Source organism: Oncorhynchus clarkii, chromosome 3, assembly GCF_045791955.1.
Source record: "Oncorhynchus clarkii lewisi isolate Uvic-CL-2024 chromosome 3, UVic_Ocla_1.0, whole genome shotgun sequence".
Lineage (NCBI taxonomy): Eukaryota > Metazoa > Chordata > Actinopteri > Salmoniformes > Salmonidae > Oncorhynchus > Oncorhynchus clarkii.
In genome coordinates this window covers 53,354,695-53,377,157 of record NC_092149.1, presented here as the reverse complement: position 1 = coordinate 53,377,157, position 22,463 = coordinate 53,354,695, and the positions used below count along the sequence as shown (strand labels likewise).

General features: G+C 41.9%; 1 protein-coding gene across 4 annotated transcripts in view; it reads left to right on the top strand.

Annotated features, from left to right (window-relative positions):
- LOC139397642 (growth factor receptor-bound protein 14-like) overlaps nt 1-22,463 on the top strand; it is a 45,788-nt gene that overhangs the window by 4,559 nt on the left and 18,766 nt on the right. Inside the window, exons 1-4 of one of the 4 annotated variants that reach the window (XM_071144203.1) lie at nt 780-993; nt 1,446-1,660; nt 3,018-3,150; nt 19,755-19,911. In XM_071144203.1, coding sequence (XP_071000304.1) covers nt 1,473-1,660; nt 3,018-3,150; nt 19,755-19,911 — 478 coding nt within the window. In that variant the 5' untranslated portion in view covers nt 780-993; nt 1,446-1,472. Of the gene's footprint in view, nt 1-779; nt 994-1,445; nt 1,661-3,017; nt 3,151-18,984; nt 19,362-19,754; nt 19,912-22,463 lie in introns of those variants that run through there. The other 3 variants (XM_071144205.1, XM_071144206.1, XM_071144207.1) reach the window with 3 other exon arrangements.

Below are 22,463 nucleotides of genomic sequence, written 5' to 3'. Positions count from 1 at the left end.
GAAAGGCCAAGACAATGCAGGAGTGTCTTTGGGACAAGTCTTTGAATGTCCTTGAGTGGTCCAGCCAGAGCCCAGACTTGAACCCGATCAAACATCCCTGGAGAGACCTGAAAATAGCTGTGCAGCGATGCTCCCCATCCAACCTTAGAGCTTGAGAGGATCTATAGAGAAGAATGGGAGAAACTCTCCAAATACAGGTGTGCCAATCGTATAGCATCGTATCGTATTTTTTATAAATTTGCACTTACAAAGCAGTTTTTGCTTTGTCATTATTGGCTATTGTGTGTAGATTGAGGGGGGGGATCCAATTTCATCAATAAGGCTGTAATGTAAGAACATTTGGACAAAGTCAAGGGGTCTGAATACTTTCTGAATGCATTGTATTATACCTTTTTTTAATACATTTTTTGTTTGACCAGCAATCAAAGCCTTTTCTTATTCCACATTTTTAGGATGTAAAATGGTAGAAAAAAATGCTTTAAGTTCCCCAAAACTTGACTTTGGTGCTAATGGGGCTTTTTACATGGAAATACCCAGTTAAAAACATTTGCTACGTTTTGTATTGACTGAAATTCTGTCATCTAGATTTCTGCAATCTAAGTAAACTGGTACTGCGACCAGATGTTACCTTAATCACATGCAGGCAGTCATTATCTACAGTAGCCTCTCAACCCCAGCCCAGTCTCTGCTACACATGACCTTTTCAGATAGATGTTATCGCGTCAACCCCCCCCCCCCCACACACACACATAATGCCTGGCTGGCTATCACAGAATGACAGACTGCCACGCCACAGCCCACCACACCACAGCTGAGTCACTCTGTCTGGGATACTCTCCACATGCATCCAGTCCAGCACAGGGCTCAGTTTAAAGTGGAGTCGGGACCTCAGTGTGAAGTCTGTGACAAAGGAACACTTGGTCTTACAGTCTGGCAAACCTCCAGGACTCATTACAGAGATACGTTGCATACCAACAACGAACAGCCCTTTGTGTAAGTGTGCTTTGTGTGCAGGTCTGCTTTCCAGGTAGTAAAAAATTATCATTTCATTCAAAACAAAATGCAAGAAGTGGAAAAAAAAGAGTGTAAATGAACAACTAAAACCAGGGGGAAAAGCCAGACGGGGAGAGAGACACATTTGTGGATTTTAATATGTCACTGTGTCAAAGCGAAGAGGGCTCATTTGGGAGTCATTGAGTTAAAAATAACTTTATTGTGGTGGATCATGTTTTGGTAGGAGGGTTCATTTTGCCCCACTGGGCCAGCCTCATGGGCAGCAGATGAGCCTTGCGGAGAAGCTTGTGTCTGCTGTGTGCTGTGATCAGACAGAGGAGCCCAGCCAGCTCTCGCTCCCGCTCTCACTTTGCTCTGCTCTGCTCTGCTCTGCTACTGCCCTGCACACTCTACACGCCAATCCAACGGCTCGTCTCTTTTCTCTGCTCCAGATGATGCCTTGGAAATAGCCGGCCCCCATGAGTGATATGAATAACACACTGGAAGACATACACACCTCTGGCTGCCTCGGAGAGAAAGCAGAGATTTTTGGGAGTGGGAAGGGTAATGTGAGTGGCTCTTCCAGCCCGTCCCTCATCCCTTTGCATGGTCCTTTACAACCACCAAATGCCCAGCCCTCCAAGACTGTTGTCTGCAAAGGAAATAGGTATGGTTTATTTCTCCTTTGGAATGGCTGCTGTGAATGAGTGTGATTTACTGTATTTTTTTTCAAACTTATTTTTAGTCTGTTTTCAATTAACTGTCTAAAACACAAACCTCATAAATGTGTTAGATATGCTGAGGCTCTTGGAGGAAATACTATCTTACTTTAAACTGTAACTCACTACTTGAAGTTAATCTTTAACATATGTGATTAGTGAGCTCATACAATGTGCTCTCCTACTGAGGAATAGTACACCCTTTGTGTTTGCAGCGGTAGGGCACAGAAGTCCCAGTTGAAAAATAGCTGTAGACTTTGTACCTGTAAACACTTGTGGTGAGCACACAACTGTCAACGAGAGGATAGTTTTAGCCAATTTGGATAGTACACTGAAAGAACTGGACTCGAATCAAGCACCTGTTACTTTTCTGCTTGTAATTAGTAACTTAGTAACTGCTGTGTGTTTACAGAGCAGTAAGGAAATGTCAACGTGAGCCACCTTTTTTTTTACCATTCAAGGCCTTCACTTATAAACTCTGTTTCCTATCTTCTCATGCTGCTACCGGAGAATGTGGTGACGCTTTTGTCAGCCTGGTCATTCCCACACGGACAGGGTGTTTTTTTTTTCCCCTGCTCGATTTTGATGTGAACGGATTAAATGGACACGCTTTGAGAAGTAAACAACAGAACGGCCATCAAGGCCGCACCCTCGTACATGACACGATCAGAAACCCATAAATAAACAGAAGGATTATACACTGTATTTCAGTTGTGGATTCACTGCATGAATGGGGCGACATGGGTATACAGATTGTAGCCTATACAGAATGTATAGAGGGAGTATCACCAAAATCTATCTTGATTAATGTCGCATTTATTGGGATTAATGCTAACTTGGAGAGAACTAGGCTCCAAAGTGCTATTTCTAAGCAGCCTCTGAGGTGGAGGGTGCATTGTTATCTATTGTTTTATCAAATATCGGTTTGTCCCTCTGCTGGGTGTGTCGTCTGACTGGCTGAGAGTGGTGGGGGGGGGCAACACACACAGTGACTGGCCGTCAGCCATGTCTGTCTGAGAGGATCACCTGTTCAATCATACTGATCCCCTCGAATGTACAGAAGACACATTGTCCTCATCAAAGGCCCCAACAATAGAGAGGAGGTATAGAACACAGCTGGCCATACGCAAGCTTTAGTTTGGGTATGGACTGTAAAATCTGATGTCTCAGATAGAAGCTAAGGAGATCCCTATGACTCTCTCTGTAGGCTCCAGACCGACAGTCCTCCAGCAATCTGATCTATGGTCCCAATGGCATTAACATGGCTGCCTCTGTTTTATATACTCCTTCTTTCCCTTTCTCCAGGAAGAGTGAAGAGGGAGAGGAGACTCTGCTGACTGACCCATTTCCAAACCCTTTCCCAGAACTTATTCCCTCAACCGTCTCATCCCTCGTCTCTGATTGTTTATTACCCTGGACCAAAAGCGGCGCAACTCAAGTGAGCAGATATTTTATTCCAGTCTGCGTTCTCTGTATATTATAGTATAGAAAACACCAATTCCCCCTGTTATGTTTTCCAGTTGAAAACCTCCGGCATTTACATGGGATTCTAAATAGCATGGTACTGACGGAAGAAAGAAAAAGTAGCCGCAAGACGCGTGTTAATTTAAATTCACCCATAGCTCGGTCATGTTTGGCTTGCGCTAAGCATCTGATACTGCAGGGCGTGAGGACGCAGAACCAGTTGTGCAAGTATGAAAATGAGGTTGTTGAGAATGCCTTGTCAGCACACTCTACAGGGAATCCACACTACGTGTGATTGTGAGAGCCGGTCTTTACCGAGATTCTGTATCAGCACTAGTGTTACAATGAACAGCACACCTGGTCTAATGGCTAATGTCAAAATGAATGCAGTACATCCGGAATAGGGTGACATTTGGGACGAAGCCATTGTTGGAGAGAGTGGTGAATGTGGGGGAGAGGAGACCTGGCACTGGGTCAGAGTTCACTCCTTACTAGATCTCTGGCTCTGTTTTGGTTCTTGCTTGATCTCATCACATGCAATTCCTGTGCTTAAATGAATAACTCTTCAGTACCTTAACTTGTCCCTATACCTATGTAACAACATTGTAGTTACGTAGATAGAAACTGCGACGCAATTACATGGTAAGAGTTTATCGGTATAGGTTGTTTGTGTAAACGCGGCTGTCTCCCACCTAGAAGAGAGAATTAACGTTTAGATTTTGGGGGGTTAGGTTTATTAATTCACCTTACAGCAGATGCATGGTGTACACTAGCGATTGTATATTACTTTAACTTAAAGTAAGTTTAAAATAAAGTTATACTTTTTTAAAATAGGGGATTCGATTCAGCCTGCACTACGGAAAACCATACAGCATGGTCACACAGCTGCTCTTGCTGTTCCTGGCCCACAGAAATTCATTTTGAATTATGTAATTAGTGAAGTAAAAACAAAACAAATCTAATTTGAATTTGTGTGAAAACATTAGCATTTTCTCATTGTAGGCCAGGAGCAATGTTTTATTTTTTATACTGCAAAACTTCGATTTCTGCCAATGTTGAATCTGTACTGTATGATATATGAGCTTTTACAGAACCCATGGTCGGTGCCATTTACTAAACTGGGAGCACATTCATTATGTTCCAAGCTAACAATTATGGTTATGCTTTAAGAAATGACTGAACGTCAAAACGGAAAGCCTGCTATACATTATCCCCAAGACTGTCAAGTCAGGCTGGCTGTGGCTCGTTCGATGACCACACCACCCATTCCCTGGAGGCGATTGGTTCCCTGCAGGTGTTAATTACACTCACTGGGTATCTCTGGCTGAGGGAGGGGGGAGGGGATGAGGCAAGGGGGGTTAGCCCAACTCAGACCTCTGAGTCATGGTAAAGCCTGAAATTACAGAGCTCAGTGCTAACCAAAGAAAATCAGCAGCATTAGACCTCGCTCCTCAGCTTTTAATAATGAGTTGCTTTCCGAGTGTATTTGTCATTCTCCAGTTGTCTCCGGCGCCCATGCGATATAGAATACTTTGTGATTTGCTAAAGGGAGGTAATCAGCTTGTTTGTTCTTCTGTATACAGTCTGATAAGATGATTGTAGAGCTCGATTGTCTTCCCAAAGAAACTAAAGTGTCAGTCTTCACTTGATACAGCAGTCTCAAATGAGCCCTTTATATCCGATCCCCTTTCCACTTGACCCAGGATTCACATTGAGAAATTAGTGGTTGCATTTCTCTAATGATCACCTCACTCTGTTGTTGTTTTTTTTAAAGTCCAAAGGTTTAGCATGGATTTGGCTTTCTCTTTTGATTGTCAAGAGTGAAATACTTGGATTTCTCAGCATTGAAGAAGTATGCAGAATGACACCTTGGTGACCTCGGGCTGGAACAGTGTGGCTCCTTGTTAGCCTGTCTCAATGTGCTCCTTATGTAACACAATGATGAGAGCTGCATTCTCACCTGATTAGGCTGACAGGCTTTCACTCAGCCTTTTGAGCTGTTCCATTGTCGAGACAAAGGGAATATGTCAGACTGACCAGCTGTTTATGTGTCACAATCCCCCAGTCGCAGGGTCACGACCCATCCTCAGCAGCACTTGAGAAACCAGTGAAATCACTGCCCTAGCCCCATAAATGGGTGTGACAAGTCTGTCTATTGAATCCCCCAGGCTGTCTTTGAGGGTAGTCAGTCTCTAGGCAAATTATTTACTCTCAACATTTTAAAGTGGGGCTGAACTTCATGATTTAGCCTCGGTTTCAATTCTCCTCATGAGGTAATGTGACTGAGAATGAGATTTGGGTCTTGGAGGCGTGCTTTGGTGTGTGTTTGAATGGGGGAAGCATTTGTACATTCACTCTGCCAAAACATAACTTATATTAGTTATTGGGGTGTGATTGACGTGGGGGGTCCGTGGGTGGATTTTGAAAATGTATTTGCATTCTTCATCTCTAACTCATTGTTAGAAACAAATTTGGTCCAAATCGGATGTTAGGTACTAAACTCGGCAACAACAAAAAAGAAACGTCCGTGCGTTTATTTTCAGGAAACTTGTGTAAATATTTGTATGAACATAAGATTCAACAACTGAGACATAAACTGAACAAGTTCCACAGACATGGAATAATGTGTCCCTGAACAAAGGGGGGTTCAAAAGTAACAGTCAGGATCTGGTGTGGCCATCAGCCGCATTAAGTACTGAATCTCCTCCTCATGGACTGCACCAGTTCTTGCTGTGAGATGTTACCCCACTCTTCTACCACCTGCAAGTTCCCGGACATTTCTGGTGGGAATGGCCCTAGCCCTCACCCTCCGATACAACAGGTCCCAGATGTGCTCAATGGGATTGATATCCGGGCTCTTCGTTGGCCATGGCAGAACACTGACATTCCTGTCTTGCAGGAAATCACGCACAGAACCAGCAGTATGGCTGGTGGCATTGTCATGCTGGAGCGTCATGTCAGGATGAGCCTGCAGGAAGGGTAGCACATGAGGGAGGAGGATGTCTTCCCTGTAATGCACAGCGATGAGATTGCCTGCAATGACCACAAGCTCAGTTCGATGATGCCGTGACACACCGCCCCAGACCATGACGGACCCTCCACCTCCCAATCGATCCCGCCCTAGTGTACAGGTCTCGGTATAACGTTCATTCCTTCGACAATAAATGTGAATCCTACTATCACCCCTGGTGAGACAAAACCGCAACTCGCAGTGAAGAACACTTTTTGCCAGTCCTGTCTGGTCCAGCGATGGTGGGTTTGTGCCCATAGGTGACGTTGTTGACGGTGATGTCTGATGGGGACCTGGTTTACAATAGGCCTACAAATCCTTATTCCAGCCTCTCTCAGCCTATTGCGGACAGTCTGAGCACTGATGGAAGAATTGTGTGTTCCTGGTGTAACTTGGGCAGTTGTTGTTGCCATCCTGTACCGATCCTGTGCAGGTGTTGTTACACGTGGTCTTCCACTGCGAGGACGATCAACTGTCCGTCCCGTCTCCCTGTAGCGCTGTTTTAGGCGTCTCACAGTATGGACATTGCAATTTAATGCCCTGGCCACATCTGCAGTCCTCATGCCTCCTTGCAGCATGCCTAATGCACGTTCACGCAGATGAGCAGGGAACCTGGGCATCTTTCTTTTGTGTTCTTTTGTGTGTTTTTCAGTCAGTAGAAAGGCCTCTTTAGTGTCCTAAGTCTTCATAACTGTGACCTTAATTGCCTACCGTCTCCTTAACCTGTTAGTGTCTTAACGACCGTTCCACAGGTATGTTCATCAATTGTTTATGGTTCATTGAACAAGCATGGGAGACAGTGTTTAGATTTATTGAATATTATATTAATCCTATAAATTCAAATGGCCAATTTGGGTACAATCAACTAGACTCATTTCTCAGAGATCAAATTATATTTCAACGCTAATCCTATGGTTTTCTAACATAAACTAATTCAGAACAATCTGAGATGGTGGGTGTTTCTTGTGCTTTATGAGGTGGAATGACCCATGAGCGAGTCGATGCCACATTTTCATTTGTGCTGAAATCAAAATGAAAGAAAAGTTATCTTGCAAATTCAGCAGGCTATGGTGTAAAATAGGCTTGTTGACGTGTCGTTTTTTCTCTCACTCCTATCGATAAAATAGTTGTATTTAGTCATACACAAGTTTTACTGTGCGTGAAGTTTCAAATGCATTCTGTCATTACTAAATGTGTAATGTGATAGGTATTTTAACATTATAATTTAACACACAAACAATAACCATGTGTGTGACGTGTATACTTTTTGTTTCAAAGTAGATTTGTTTGACTTCAAAGAAACACTGTCACCCTGATTTTAGCCCACTGCAGTAAAAGGTTAATAAAAGATGTAATCAGTCTTCTAACTCAAATGCAAGGGATGATGACTCAATCTTTGCGAGAGATGGAAGGTACCTGATTTCATTGGTCCTCACCCCTGAGTTAGCCTGCCCGGGACAGATTAGTACTAAAGGGTTCTTTGCAATCTAGATTTTCCCAGCTAAAAGCTGAGCCGCTATCGTAGTACTGGTTATCCTGAGTTGACCATCAGAAAGTATTCACACCCCCTTTGACTTTTTCCACATTTTATTGTTACAGCCTGAATTTAAAATGAGATTTGTTTTCTCACTGGCCTACACACAATATTCCATAATGTGAAAGTGGAATCATTTTATTTTTTTGAATTTGATTGAAATTAATAATAGTTTGAGGCAATAAGCATTCAATCCCTTTTGTTATGGCTAGCCCAAATAAGTTCAGGAGTAAACATTTGCTTAACAAATCACATAATAAGTTGCATGGATTCACTCTGTGTGCAATAATAGTGTTCAACATTATTTTTGAATAACTACCTCATCTCTCTACAACACACATACAATTATCTGTAAGGTCCTTTAGTCGAGCAGTGCATTTCAAACACAGATTCACCCACAAAGACAAAGAATGTTTTCCAATGCCTTGCAAAGAAGGGCACCTATTGGTAGATACGGTAAAACAAATAAAAAATCTGACATTGAAAATTCCTTTGAGCATGATGGTAGTTATTAATTACACTTTGGATGGCGTATTAATACACCTAGTCACTACAAAGTTAAAGGCGTCCTTCCTAACTCAGTTGCTGGAGAGGATGGAAACCACTCAGGGATTTCAACATGAGGCCAATTATGACTACAACTGTTCGAGTTTAATGGCTGTGATAGGAGAACTGAGGATGGATCCACAACATTGTATTTAATCCACAATACTAACCTAAATGACAGGGTGAAAAGGAGGTCTGTAGACAATAAAACTATTCCAAAACATGAATCCTGTTTGCAACAAGTCACTAAAGTAATACTGCAGAAAATGTGGCAATACAACACATTACTGAGTCCACTCTCCATATTTGCAAGCATATCTGTGGCTGCATCATGTTACGGGTGTGCTTGTAATCGTTAATGACTGGGGAGTTTTTCAGGATAAAAAAAATACGGAATGGAGCTATGCACAGGAAAACCTGGTTCAGTCTGCTTTCCACCAGACACTGGGAGATTAATTCAACATTCAGCAGGACAATAACCTAAAACACAAGGCTAAATATACACAGGAGTTGCATACCAAAACAACCTTGAATGTTCCTGAGTGGCCAAGTTACAGTTTTGACTGAAATTGGCTTGAAAATCTATAGCAAGACTTGAAAACAGTCTTGTCAGAGCTTGAAGAATAAAAAATAAAATAACTGTGCAAATATTGTACAAAGTTCTTAAGATATTTACCAAGAAAGACTCACAGCTGTAATTGCTGCCAAGGGTAATTCTAACATGTTAATTTAGGGGTGTGAATATTTATGTAAATTACATACTTCTGTATATAATCTTCAGTACATTTGCTACAATTTCTAAAAACATGTTTTCACTTTGTCATTATGGGGTATTGTATGTAAATGGATGAGGAAAAAAACACTATCTTTTGAATTCAGGCTGTGACAACAATGTGTAACAAGACAAGGAGTATGAATACCTTTCTAACAGCACTATAGTATAGGGCTCTGGTCTTGTCTGGAAGTAGCCTAGACTAGCTAGCAAGTTAGACAACTTCTTTCGCTAATTATCTTCAGCTGGCCGGTGTGGACCGTGGCAAAGTTGGTTTGCCTTTGGATACAATTGATGAGGGCAAAAAAAAAAAAAAAAAATCCATCTAGACGCAATACCCCATATGGAAGAGTGGCCAGACGGAAGCCACTCCTCAGTAAAAGGCACATGACAGTCCGCTTGGAGTTTGTCAAAAGGCACCTAAAGGACTCTCAAACCATGAGAAACAAGATTCTCTAAACTGATGAAACCAAGATTGAACACTTTGGCCTGAATGACAAGTGTCACGTCTGGAGGAACGTCTGGAGGAAACCAGGCACCATCCCTATCGTGAAGCATGGTGGTGGCAGCATCATGCTGTGGGGATGTTTTTCAGCGGCAGGGACTAGGAGATTAATCAAGATCTAGGGAAAGATGAACGGAGCAGAAAGATGAACAGAAAGATGAACGGAGCAGAGAGATGAAGTGCAGAGAGCTCCTTTATGAAAACCTTCTCCAGAGTGCTCAGGACCTCAGACTGGGGCGAAGGTTCACCTTCCAACAGGACAACGACCCTAAGCACACAGCCAAGACAACCCATGAGTGGCTTTGGGACAAGTCTCTATGTCCTTGACTGGCCCAGCCAGAGCCAGGACTTGGACCCGATCGAACATCTCTGGAGAGACCTGAAAATAGCTGTGCAGCGACGCTCCCCGTCCAACCTGACCGAGCTTGAGGGGATGCAGAGAAGAGTGGGAGAAACTCCCCAAATACAGCTGTGCCAAGCTTGTAGCGTCATACCCAAGAAGACTCAAGGCTGTAATCGCTGCCAAACGTGCTTCAACAAAGTACTGTGTAAAGGGTCTGAATACTTATTTGAATATCATTTTTTTTTTATACATTTGCTAACATTTATGAAAACCTGTTTTTGCTATGTCGTTATGGGGTATTGTGTGTAGATTGAGGAAAATCAGGCTGTAACGTAACAAAATGTGGAAAAAGTCAGGGGGTCTGAATACTTTCCGAATGCAGTGTATATCGATTTTTTTTACTTTTTTTTAAACACATTGTCCCACAAAATGGAGACAGTAGTGTGTTAAATTATTAAAGATATAGGGATTGGACTAATATTGGTGTGTGCTAGTTGCCGTGACAATCGGAGTAGCCAGTGTGCTTGTACGGGATTGACCAGGTTTTAGTTTACTGTGATTGGACTGAATGCCCATTCGGAGTTGTACTGAGGCCCTTTGCTTGACATGCCATTGTTCAACATGGGTTTTAAAAGCTTTTCCAGTCATGAGAAAGCAGTTTGCCTGAGCTACTGTCAGCCGTGCTTTTGCAGTGTCATGGTGTATTTGCATATCCAAAGCGGCAAGTCGTGACTGCTATGGGCAAGTCGACTCTCACGTCAACTTCAACCAGCACTCTCCAAGAAAAGCCCCATGCTCTATTGTGCATCTCTAACACATGGTTGAGTTAATTTGTTATCCGTTTCTATTGTGTTTATCATTTGCCCGTGTCCATTTTGTAGTTCTCGATCATATGTTGTACGGGCGGAACCAGTTTAAGTGTTAAACTATTCAAATGCTCTTCAAGCGAATTCATTAATGTTGTATAGAATATAATTCAAATACCGAATGTCTTTGGGGATGTGATAGTTGTTTAAAAACAATTGCATTTTTACATCCAGTTGTGTTATTGTGGTGTAGACACTTTCACCACTGATCATTACAATCTTTGGGTACATTACATGCCGCGTAGTGGCTGACACAGAATATAATATTTAAAATTGAATCGCATTTGTTAAATGATTGTTTTCACATGATTTGGGTTTTAACTCTGCATGGAATGTGCAAAATGTTGTCACTTATAAAGACCGAGAGGGTTACATGGGCTAACGGCAGCCAGTGATTAAGAGGGCAGATGTGGTGATAAGGGGAGTAAGTTTGATCAGTATCGGTCCTATAGTACTCCTGCTCCCTCAGCCATATCACAGCCACTTCTGTGACTACCTTGTGAAATAGAATACTTATGCACTTTGGAGCGTGACCTCAAGTCAGATCCCATTGGTAGGAGCCATGTCCCCTGGCATTGCCATGTCTTTGCAGCACCAAGGGTCCTCAAAAGGCTAGCACAAAGCCCTTCAATCCATACCATGCTTGGCAAGGTGTGCAAGGTACACCCTATGTTTGTGTGGTAGGGAACGTGGTTATGAAGAGCGTCCTATTGGTAAATAAAGCTCTTTACGTAAAGCAAGTTGTTCCATGACACCGCTACTTGCGTACCTGTCGTATTTGGTCATTTGTAACACCTTTATTTGTAAGGTATTGGTGGTTACATCGCAATCCAATTCAGTTCATTATTATAATTGCATAAAGATTTGAATAACATCCATATCATTTTATAGACATCCATAGTAGAAAGTGCATAATATTGATGTCAGTACTTCTCAGAGGCGACATAGATGTCATACAACAAGGGCATATGTCCACATGTATTCTGGTGAGAGACTTTTAGGTGTACAGAACTGGTAGAGTGGAAAGACACTCTGCTTGGCCCCTCACCAGACAGACAGGCAGGCAGACATAACCCCCCCCCCCTGCTTCCAGACAGTGTTGGTGTTCAGTTCTGCCTTCTGACTCAATGAGAATGTATGCTACCAGTCTGGGGCTATCACTGTGTCATATCACAAGGAACCTATACCTTGTGTACACATGTCTAGGTGGACGATTTATGCTCTTATGATTTCAGGTCCGGCACAGTCGAGTCAAACAGGATAGGACCATATAAGAATGACCATTGTTTTTGTGTTATAAAATAATAGTAAGAGCACATAAGAAATTATTCTGTAATATGGATGAAAATATCCATTTGAATGTACAGTTTACTAAATGTACAGTTGAAAAGAAGTAGGATAGCAGATTTTCTGTTGCGATACCTCGCTACAAAGGTATTCCTGCGTATTTATTGACCAGCATTTTCTAGAGTTAGTTTTCTTTGTGTGTGTGTGTGTGTGTGTGTGTGTGTTGTAGTTTTATTACTAACTAGAGTTAGTTTTATTTGTCTGTGTGTGATCGCTGCAGACTGGCGAGACTCAGGCCTGCTGCTCAGCTCTGGGAGGGCCTGCGGAGGGTTCTTGTTTGAATCAAGCCCTGGTCAAGAACAGAGTGTCTGGAGCCGGCTTTGTTATGAGAGCTGCGGAGACGCCGCTATCTATCTGGCTCCATTAATTCAGATTAATTTTTGCACTCTAGGATAACTAGCAGCGTCTGCTTGTCTGTGCTCTCAAGACAATGTGCTGCGGTTCCAGATAAACAGAGAGCCTGTGAGCTTGGGAAGGACTCCTCGTCCGTTCTCATGAGGGGAAATGTATGAAATTCACTGCTGTGCTGCCTGCCTGCCAACCTCCCCACCCCCCCACCGCTGTCTGGTCTGGGAGGAAGGAAGAAGGGAGTGTGCAAGGAATCCTCCCTCTAAACTATGGTGCACGGTCTGATTCTGACCTGTTTACTGTGTTGTACATTTCATGCTCTTTCAATTAGTACATGAAGCCGGATAATGTATTGAAAATGAAACGCAAGTTTTATTTTATTTTTCTTGTTGAATTTATTTAAATGTATACCAATGGGGCCCTGTGTGGCATGACAGGGTTGTGGGTTCGATTCCTACGGGGGGACAAGTGCACTAACTACTGTAAGAGCGTCTGCTAAATGACTAAAAGGTCCAATTATATCCGTTTGCCTATAGGATGTGGTTGATTTAAATAATTGATCAGCCCTTTAAAATAATCCAAGCATTTTTTTTTTCTAGTCTCTTTTGTTTCTCATAATATAGTCAGTGTATTATCTTTTCACTGACGTTGCCTTCTCCGCTTGACATTTTAAGATTGATAGGAGAGTTTGGGCTTGAACGCTGAGCTTTGCCCCTGCTGAAAGAAATATGTAGCAGAGCCGAACTGGCCTGTGCATGTGTGGTCCGTATCTAACAATGCATTTCTGGGCACTTTTCGGCTGTGACCCATTATAGGTCCTAGCTAAATGCATTACTGGGTTTTATGAAAAGAGATCTATCTAGCACTCTTGGATGTTTCTAGTGTCCTGTGTTCAAGGACATGTTTCTGCTGTCCTTTTTAATAACACTTAATTAATTAAGAAACGCTTGAATTTTTCCAACAAAACCATAACATCATTATCAAATTCCCCTTTTACCTCAAACTTATAAAAACAAGTTCATCAGCAGTTAGCATTTGGCAGAATAGTTAAAGGAGCTTGTATAATTGTTTAGCAATGTAGGAATTCAAATGGATGTTTTGTCAGGGCCAAATCCCCTTTTCCCCTTCGACGATTTCATTGAAGACATATTTATTTAATGTGTAACCAGGGTTGGTTAGTAACAGATTACATGTAGCGGGGATTAAGTAATCCGAGTAACTGTAATCAATCCGGATTACTTTTTCTTTTAAAAATGTGTCATTTGGATTACAGTTACATTCTTAAATACAGCTGATCACATTTGGGAGTATGTCGTGTAAAATTAGGTGGAAACATTTATAGAACTTTGTCAGCGTTACTGACACTGTGTAACTCCTCTTTATCAGACCATTGAGAGTGACTTTAATTATTACATCATTAACTCTAATGCATACTGTAGCAGCCTGCTCCTACTTCATAAAGACTTCTTTGTTCATCCTTACAGTAAAACAGATGTGGATAATGAATTGTGGCAATTGTGGCTGTGGGAACAACTTGGTGCAGATCTATTTTGAACCCCCCCCCAATTCACAGCCTGCCAACCACCTCCTCTCCCCCAATCCTCTCTACTTGCCTGCTGAGATTTGTTTCATGCACAGCTTTTCCTTGCTGTAGTGTTTGTATAGATATTATATCAGCCATGCGCTATTATCCATTCCCTATATTTGCACTTAACTTACTATTTTTTTTACGATACGAAATTAAATATGGAAATGCCTTTCAAATGCGATTTGATGGGTAATATTGTGGACGTATTTGCGAATGTACGTTATTCTAAAGTTGACAACATTTCTACACCATTTGTAGTACAATGATCTCATTGAATATACCAACATATATTCTTCTGGTAAATAAGAAAGAGGTGCCAATGCTACTAAAGAACTGGCCATTGATTACCCTCAAAGTTTTCATTTTCAGCCTCAACAACAAAAATAAACCTCATGTTGCATTTGTACCAATGGAAATACAGTCCCTGAGCTGCTAGACATGAGCAACTACATTACTATAGATGATACAGTACACCTATTAACTTTTGTGTACCATTTTTGAACCTGATATATAAAGTCATTTTCGCTTTCGCTGACCTTCTGCATTGTAACTATAGTCCTCCTTGGAACTATTTTTATCAAGAGCTGTTTGTGGCTTGATAAAGTGGCTTTCTTTGAGCGAGAGAGAGGGGGGACGGGACGGGACGACGTTTTAGTTTTCCAAGGACAAAGGAGGAGTTTATTGTTCAGAGATTACTTCTGTCTCTGTCTCACACATTCAGTGTGCACGATCTCACTGTAGAGATATACTGTGCAAAGTGCATTCTATAGCACACAGTAGAATCACTTTCAGTCGAGGTTTCTGAATATTTAGATATTAACATTGTGATTATTGTTTGGTTTTTCTAAAAAATAATTAATAGAATACCAGTATTTACAATTAAGATATATGGATACATTTCACCTTAGTTGTTGTTGTTGTACTGAAGAACGAAACATGAATTTCAATACGAGGAGAGTCACCTTGCCTGCCATTACTCCACTTTGTCTTCAGAAGCGGGTAGGAAATGAGCCTGTAACCTTCCTCTCTTTTGCCGCCATGTGCATGACTTCTGCTTTCTTGAACTATCCTAATTGTGTCCCGTGTTAAATACGAACACTTCGATTCAACTAAGCATAGGAGTGAAAAAACCATGTGTGGGCAAGTCGTCGGCATTTCTGAACCAGTTTGACTAGGAGAAAGAAAAGGTACCTTCAGATCCACATATCTGGTAGTTTGGACTTGATCCTTTTGGAATGTGCTTCAATCTTTTTTTTTCTATCACTTTCCTTATCAGTCGTCGCGTTTTCTTTACATTCAATTCATGTATTTGTCTTCAGTACATATTCCCACTTTATTGCTGAAGTACAGTAGATGGCTGTCATTAGAGGGCCCATTCGTCTCCTGAGGTTAGCTACAGTAGCCTCCTCTGTTTGTGGGTTTTTGTGTGTTACTAGCTGGCCTACATTTTGCACCAGAAGCTTCCGTCGATCTAGCGGGTTTTATAGTAGCGGCAAAGTAATGTGCTGAAATGTTGCAGTCCGAGCACTGGTTGACGTTAAAAACACAATTGTGTCCACGTATTTTTTTCGAAAGGCACAATGAACTCCGACTACCAAATTGTGACGATATCACTCTTAACGATGGATGAACCAACAAGTGATTTGGAATGCAAAACATCTGACAGCTTGAGATATGTGTCTATAATTGTCTATAAACCTGTGTGACAGAAATGACACTAGAGTGAGCCATTTCAAGGTTCTATGTGAGCCTGTTGCCTGTTGAACCACTCTTGAGAAGCACCACTGTTAAATGGGTAAAAGGTCTGTCCTAGCATTATTTATGGTCTTTCAACATATTCTTGGTTTGGTGTCCTGAGTACCTGAAGATTTATTGTTGAAATAAATTAAGCATTAACCAGACCCATGAAATGAGAGGTTTGGCATTACGTGGCATAAACAGAATAGACGGCTGCACAATGTTGAACCTAAATGCCTCAAAACGAGCAGTAGGGCAAAGAGGCCCTTGAGTAGCAGCTTGACCTGCTGTGTCCAGACAGACAGGCAGTTGAAGCTTGTGGAGGAGTAGCCTGGTTAACTGAGCTCATCCAGGGCTTTGCCGTAGTGAAGGGCACTGTGGATGTACAGTGGATACACACTGAATCGAGCTGTGGGAGTGGAGTTCAAGGTAAAAACCAGTACACGCTAATTGGTAAACCGGTGTCTGCAATCTTGTCCTTGAGATAAAGAGGACTTGTAGAACGGTCTATGCTTTGCTTAACAACGCTATATTTAGGCCAGCGCAAATGTCTTTCCTTTCTCAATAGAAGACCATTGAGACTCGGCACATCATGTTCCTTTCTTCCCGGAGTTCTGTACATTTTGAATGTCCTCCAACGCGGCTGTCGACGGGGAAGGACGGGAGTAGAATTTGGGTTGCATTATAGTACTGCTTCATAGCTCGTAGCACTGCTTAGCTCTGTCATCACCATTATCGTTGTCACTGTTGCCCAACTCCTATCTTATTTCCCTCTGCCCTTTTCCCTGTCAGCCCCTGCACAGGGTATGTCATTGTTTTAAGTTTCCTCGGGTCCAGAACGACTGTAATTATCTGAAGTCAATCATGGGCACACTTCACATTTACTTTGGACCGAAATGCACTTTGGTATTTAGTTGCACAGTTCCAGAATCACTGTGATTGCACTCGGCACTATTTTTCACTTCAACTGATGCATTAAGCAGCCCTTATATATTCAACATTGTAACATTTAGGTGTTATCTTTTGGATATAACGACGAGAATATGAAGGACTTAAGTAGTCATAAAGTCGGTGTAGAAAATAGCGGACTTTATCAATCTTTCTAGGGAAGGTTTTGTAAAGCAACCGCAGTAACTACCTGTATATTCGTAGTATGACACTTTAGAGGAGTGAGTTCGGGAGTTGGCGTTGTGGTCTGTGGAAATAAAACCAAGTGTAGGTCTGCACATGGAGCAGCATGGCTACCTGATGAATGCACCTCTTTGTGCTCGTTGACACAGAAAGTAGCCGTTCACAGCAGCATTTTTATCTGGCCTCGCCGTTCATTTTACTCCCTGGAACAAGTGATTTATCATGGATACTGTAGCTAGTCACTTCAACCCTAGTTGAAACGTCCAACATGCGAGGATCAAACCCATACAGGAGCAGTCTTAGGCTAGTGTGGGTTCAGACCGTTGAGGGATTCGTTAGATTGAACTAAGCACTTTATTTTTGCTGTTAGCGAGTTGTGAACTTTTGCGGTCTGTGACCTTGTATCTCCAATTAAGAGAGTAGCTCACCAAGTGAGTGTTGAATGTCTTTTTATTTTTAATTTTTAATTTTTTTTAGTACCTCATCAAATATTTGCCCAACGCTCTCTAAAGGATGGTAGACATTGTTATTCATTAAAGAGATATGCAGTCTCTATATATATATAAGGACATACAGGCCATATTGTTTCTCTTGTTAGGTATACAGAGACCGAGTCCTGCATGCAGTATTGCGTAACACTACAGTCATTTATAATGCATGTGTAGCGTTCTAATAAAACGATTCACTTTAAATGAACACAAAATGTTCTGTCAGCACAGTTAATTTCTACATTTTATAAAGGGCTTCAATGTATTAAAATATCCTCTTGGCACAAAAATGTTAAACCTAGTGTGTAAGAGCGTTTCATTCCAGTGTGTTTGTGTTGAGGATAGGGCTGGCACAATTACCGTGTAACCGACAGTTATGGATGAAGACGGTCATGAAAGTAAAATAACCTCCATAACCTTAAAAAAAAAGAGAAGTCCCGGCATTTGTGCGGTTAAGTCAGTTTCTGCGGTAACCTGGACTCTTAACTCGATGAAACTTTGTCGCTCCTCGCTGAAATGAGCAAGGTGTTGTAGAAAACGAGCCGTTGGTTGTCTAGGCTATTTCTATGGCAGCACATGCTGTCAGGAGCGTAGGAGATGATATTTATTTTGTTTATCATTATTTTGAATTTTTTATGACCGTCACAGCCGGAGTAATGCACTTAAAGCTTCATCGCCCCCTGACAAACCCTGCCCTGTTACTCATGAAACACAATCTTTTTTAGAGATTTGATTTGGCAAATTCTCAGGAAGTGACTTCCACAGAGGGACACAACTGGAATCCTGCCTAGATGCTATTTCCACAGCCTGATTTTTAGAGGCTCCTTCACACTCTTCATCTCTTTTTCCTGTTGTCATTTCTACCACTGGAAATGCATTTCAAGCATTGTAATGGTGTGTACAGTAAGTACACTGGGCTTTTTTGATTATTACTGTCCTCAGCTTTCTAATGTGAGTGACCTAAGAGTTGCTGCAATGTACAAGATGATTACAGTGTCTCATTATCATTAGCTTGTCTGTCTGTACTGTACAGGCCACCCACTAAGGGGACATTTGGCTGTTAAAGTAATCCCAGTAATGCAGTCCCTTTAGCTTTTGTTAGGTACCTACAAAGGGAAATCCTTTTTATTTATATTTTTTTTGTCTTGTAAATCTCGGCACCGACTGATTTAATCACTAGATCGTCCACTTCATTGTGGGGTGATGTCATAGCTGAAGGTTGTGATTCGCTGCGGGCTCCTTAAGGGCACTAACCCCAGCGCTGCTGGAGCACTGTGACCTCCTTTCTCTCCACAAAAGAGGGCTGGAGCGTCCTGCCCAACCGATCCGCCTTAAACCAAGACCCAAGCACACAGAGGCAGCCAGCTGATCTTTACTGTGCCTCTCTCCCTCCCCCGCTCCCCGCCCACCCCTGTCAACTTTAGACAGAGTTGACCCAACTAGCATTACATTTAACTAGCACCTTTTGTAATTGCTTTTGAGCTCATGCAGGGCTTTATGCTAAGAACTCGACTTTCCATGGCTGTGTGAATAGGGAGGTGGGGGCGAGCCTTGTGACTCTTTTCTCCTCCTCTTCCTCCTCCTCCTCCTGGGGTGTGTGGAGCAGAGCAGGCTGATCCTGGTCTCTTTTTACTTGAGGAAAAGGTGGCAGGTGATTGGGCCAGAGCCTCGGTGACATATATCTGTGGAGTCAGGAAAACGCTGTGATCAGAGGCAGCTCTTTCTAATTAGCTCATTTCAGCTCCACTGCAGTAAAGAGAGCGAGGGAGAGCTCTGCTTTTCGCTTCCCAGCTGACACTGACTCGCTGCTCTGCTTTTTTTTGTTCTGCTCAGCTCTGCGCTGTCTGCCTGTCTGGTGCATGTTTCCATGTTCCTCACTAAAAGCCTGGTTTACAATGCTTTGCACTCAGCCCTACATAGGCTGCAGAGTTGGCTCAAATTCACACGTTTGCTTGTCTCCCAACAGAGGGGTAAGTTGTGATGTTAGATGGATTTGTTAGTAACTTATTTGGTGTTTTGTTGAGTTTCTCTGTGCTATTTTTAATGCAGAACTGTAACAACTGTTGTAAATGGAAAAATAAGAAAGATTATTGGAGCAATAGTTCAGTACTTTGTTATGGACACATTCACCAACTTCTGGGAGAATTTGGTGCTGTTGTGTGGCTTGGAGAACATTTTGAAAATCCTATGCATTTGAAATTACGCCTCCCTACCCTTATTTCTTGCCCTGTTGGTTATTTGTAACGTTTCGATGTGCATTTGATATATGTAAATGTTATGTATGTATATATTTAATGTATATATTTTATATCATACAAGATGTAGTTCGTGTCAATGTGTTTTTTTTTCTTTCTTCACTGCAGGTAATCAAAGTGTATAATGAGGACAATACCAGTCGAGCAGTAGAGGTTCCCACTGACATCACAGCCCGGGACATCTGCCAGTTGTTTGTCATGAAGAATCATTGCATTGACGACCACAGCTGGACTCTGTTTGAGCAGCTCTCTCATCCAGGCATAGGTAAAAATGTCAATGCAGTACATCTTTATTTATCCCATCAGAGGCAATTAAGAAAGTCACGTCGGTATCTAATCGACACATTCCTCCACATATATAAAAATACGTTATACCTGATTGCAGTGCCTTGCAAAAGTATTCAGACCCCTTTGATTTCTTGACATCTTATTATGTTTTGTCAACAATCTACACAAAATACTCTTATGTCAAGGTGGAAGTTTGTTTGTGCAACGACTAAAATATTGTCGTGGCATAAGTATTTAGGCAAACCTAAATTAGTTCAGGAGGAAAATGTGGCCTTAGAAAAATCACATGAATTACATGGACTCACTCTGTGTGAAATCATAGGGGTTGACAGTGTTTTTTTTTTTTGAATGACCATCCCTTCCTCTGTCCCCCATTTATACAACATATGTAAGATCCCTTCGTCAAGTATTGAATTTCGAGCACCGATTCAACTACAAAGACCAGGGAGCTTTTTGAAAACCTCATAAAGAAGGGCAGTGATAGATACATGGCTAACCAGAACAAATCAGACATTGAATATCTCTTTAAGCATGGTGAAGTTAACAATTATGCTGTCGATTTTTATAAATGAAACCACCCAGACACATCAGATACAGTCGTCCTTCTGAACTGAGCTGCAGGACAGGAATGAAACTGCTCAGGGATGTTACCATGAGGCCACTGGTGATTTTAAAACAGCTACAGAGTTCAATGTCTGTGATGGGAGAAAACTGAGGATGGATTAACAACATTGTAGTGACCTAAATGACAGAGTGAAAAGAATAATACAAATATAGAGAACATGCATCTTGTATTCAAAAAGGCACTTAAGTAATACTGAAGAAGAAGAAAAGTACAGCAAAGGAATACACTTTTTGCCTAAATGCAGAGCTGAATGTTTGGGGCAAATCGAACACAACACATCACTGAGTAACTGCCTCTTGATTTTCAAGCATGGTGGTGGCTGCATCATGGTATGGGTATGCTTGACATCAGCAAATACTGGGGAGTTTTTCAGGATAAAATGAAACAGGATGGAGCTAAGCACATGCAAAATCTTAGAGGAAAACCTGCTTGTCTGCTTTACACCAGAGACTGGAAGAGGAGTTCCCCTTTCAGCAGGACAATAATCTACAACACAAGGCCAAATCAACACTGAAGTTGCTTACCAAGAAGACGGTGACTGTTCCTAAGAGGCCAAGTTACCATTTTGGGTAACACTTTATTTTAAGTTAAACATGTGACACTGGTAGTTTATAATTGTGTATGTAAGCAACTAATAAGGTCTTTCCTTGTTATTACTCATGTATTATACCTTAATGAAGTATTTTCTTATTCAAACACAAGGCATATATTACTGGTCAATCATTAATAACTTAATTGTTAGCCATAATAAAGACATGTTAATTAACAGCACGTTACACCAGAAACATACTCTTCGTAAGCTGTCTCAATATGGGACTAATAAGGACATACATAGTACCTTTCAATTTCTATTTTGCCCTGTTTGTCAAATGTGTTGGAATAACTTGTCAATCATCAACTGACTGGCTTTCTTGACGTCTATAGTATTCTCTTGGGTATGCAATCTGGTTTTCACTCAGGTTATGAATGTGTCACTGCAACCTTAAGTCCTAAATTATGTCACCATTGCTCTTGATTCTAAGCAATGTTGTGCTGCTATTTTTATTGACTTGGCCAAAGCTTTTGATACGGTAGACCATTCCTTTCTTGTGGGCCGGCTAAGGAGTATTGGTGTGTCTGAGGGGTCTTTGGCCTGGTTTGCTAACTACCTCTCTCAAAGAGTGCAGTGTATAAAGTCAGAACATCTGCTATATCAGCCATTGCCTGTCACCAAGTGAGTACCCCAAGGCTTGATCCTAGGCCCCACGCTCTTCTCAATTTAAATCAACAACATAGCTCAAGCAGTAGGAAGCGCTCTCTTCCATTTATATGCAGATGATAGACTTATACTAGGCTGCCCCCTCCCCGGATGTTGTGTTAAACGCTCTACAACAAAGATTTATTAGTGTCAAACAAGCTTTCTCTGCCCTTAACCTTGTTCTGAACACCTCCAAAACAAAGATCATGTGGTTAGAAGAATGCCCCTCTCCCCACAGGTGTGATTACTACATCTGAGGGTTTAGAGCTTGAGGTAGTCACCTCATACAAGTACTTGGGAGTATGGCTAGATGGTACACTGTCCTTCTCTCAGCACTTACCAAAGCTGCAGGCTAAAGTTAAATCTGGACTTGGTTTCCTCTATCATTATAATCGCTCCTCTTTCATCCCCGGCTACCAAACTAACCCTGATTTAGATGACCATCCTACCCATGCTAGACTTTTATTTATTTGATTTAACCTTTATTTAACTAGGCAAGTCAGTTAAGAACAAATTGTTATTTACAATTACGGCCAGAGATTACGGCGCAGTGGTCTAAGGCGCTGCATCGCAGTGCTAGCTGTGCCACCAGAGACTCTGGGTTTGAGCCCAGGCTCTGTCACAGCCGGCCGCGACCGGGAGGTCCATGGGGCGACTCACAATTGGC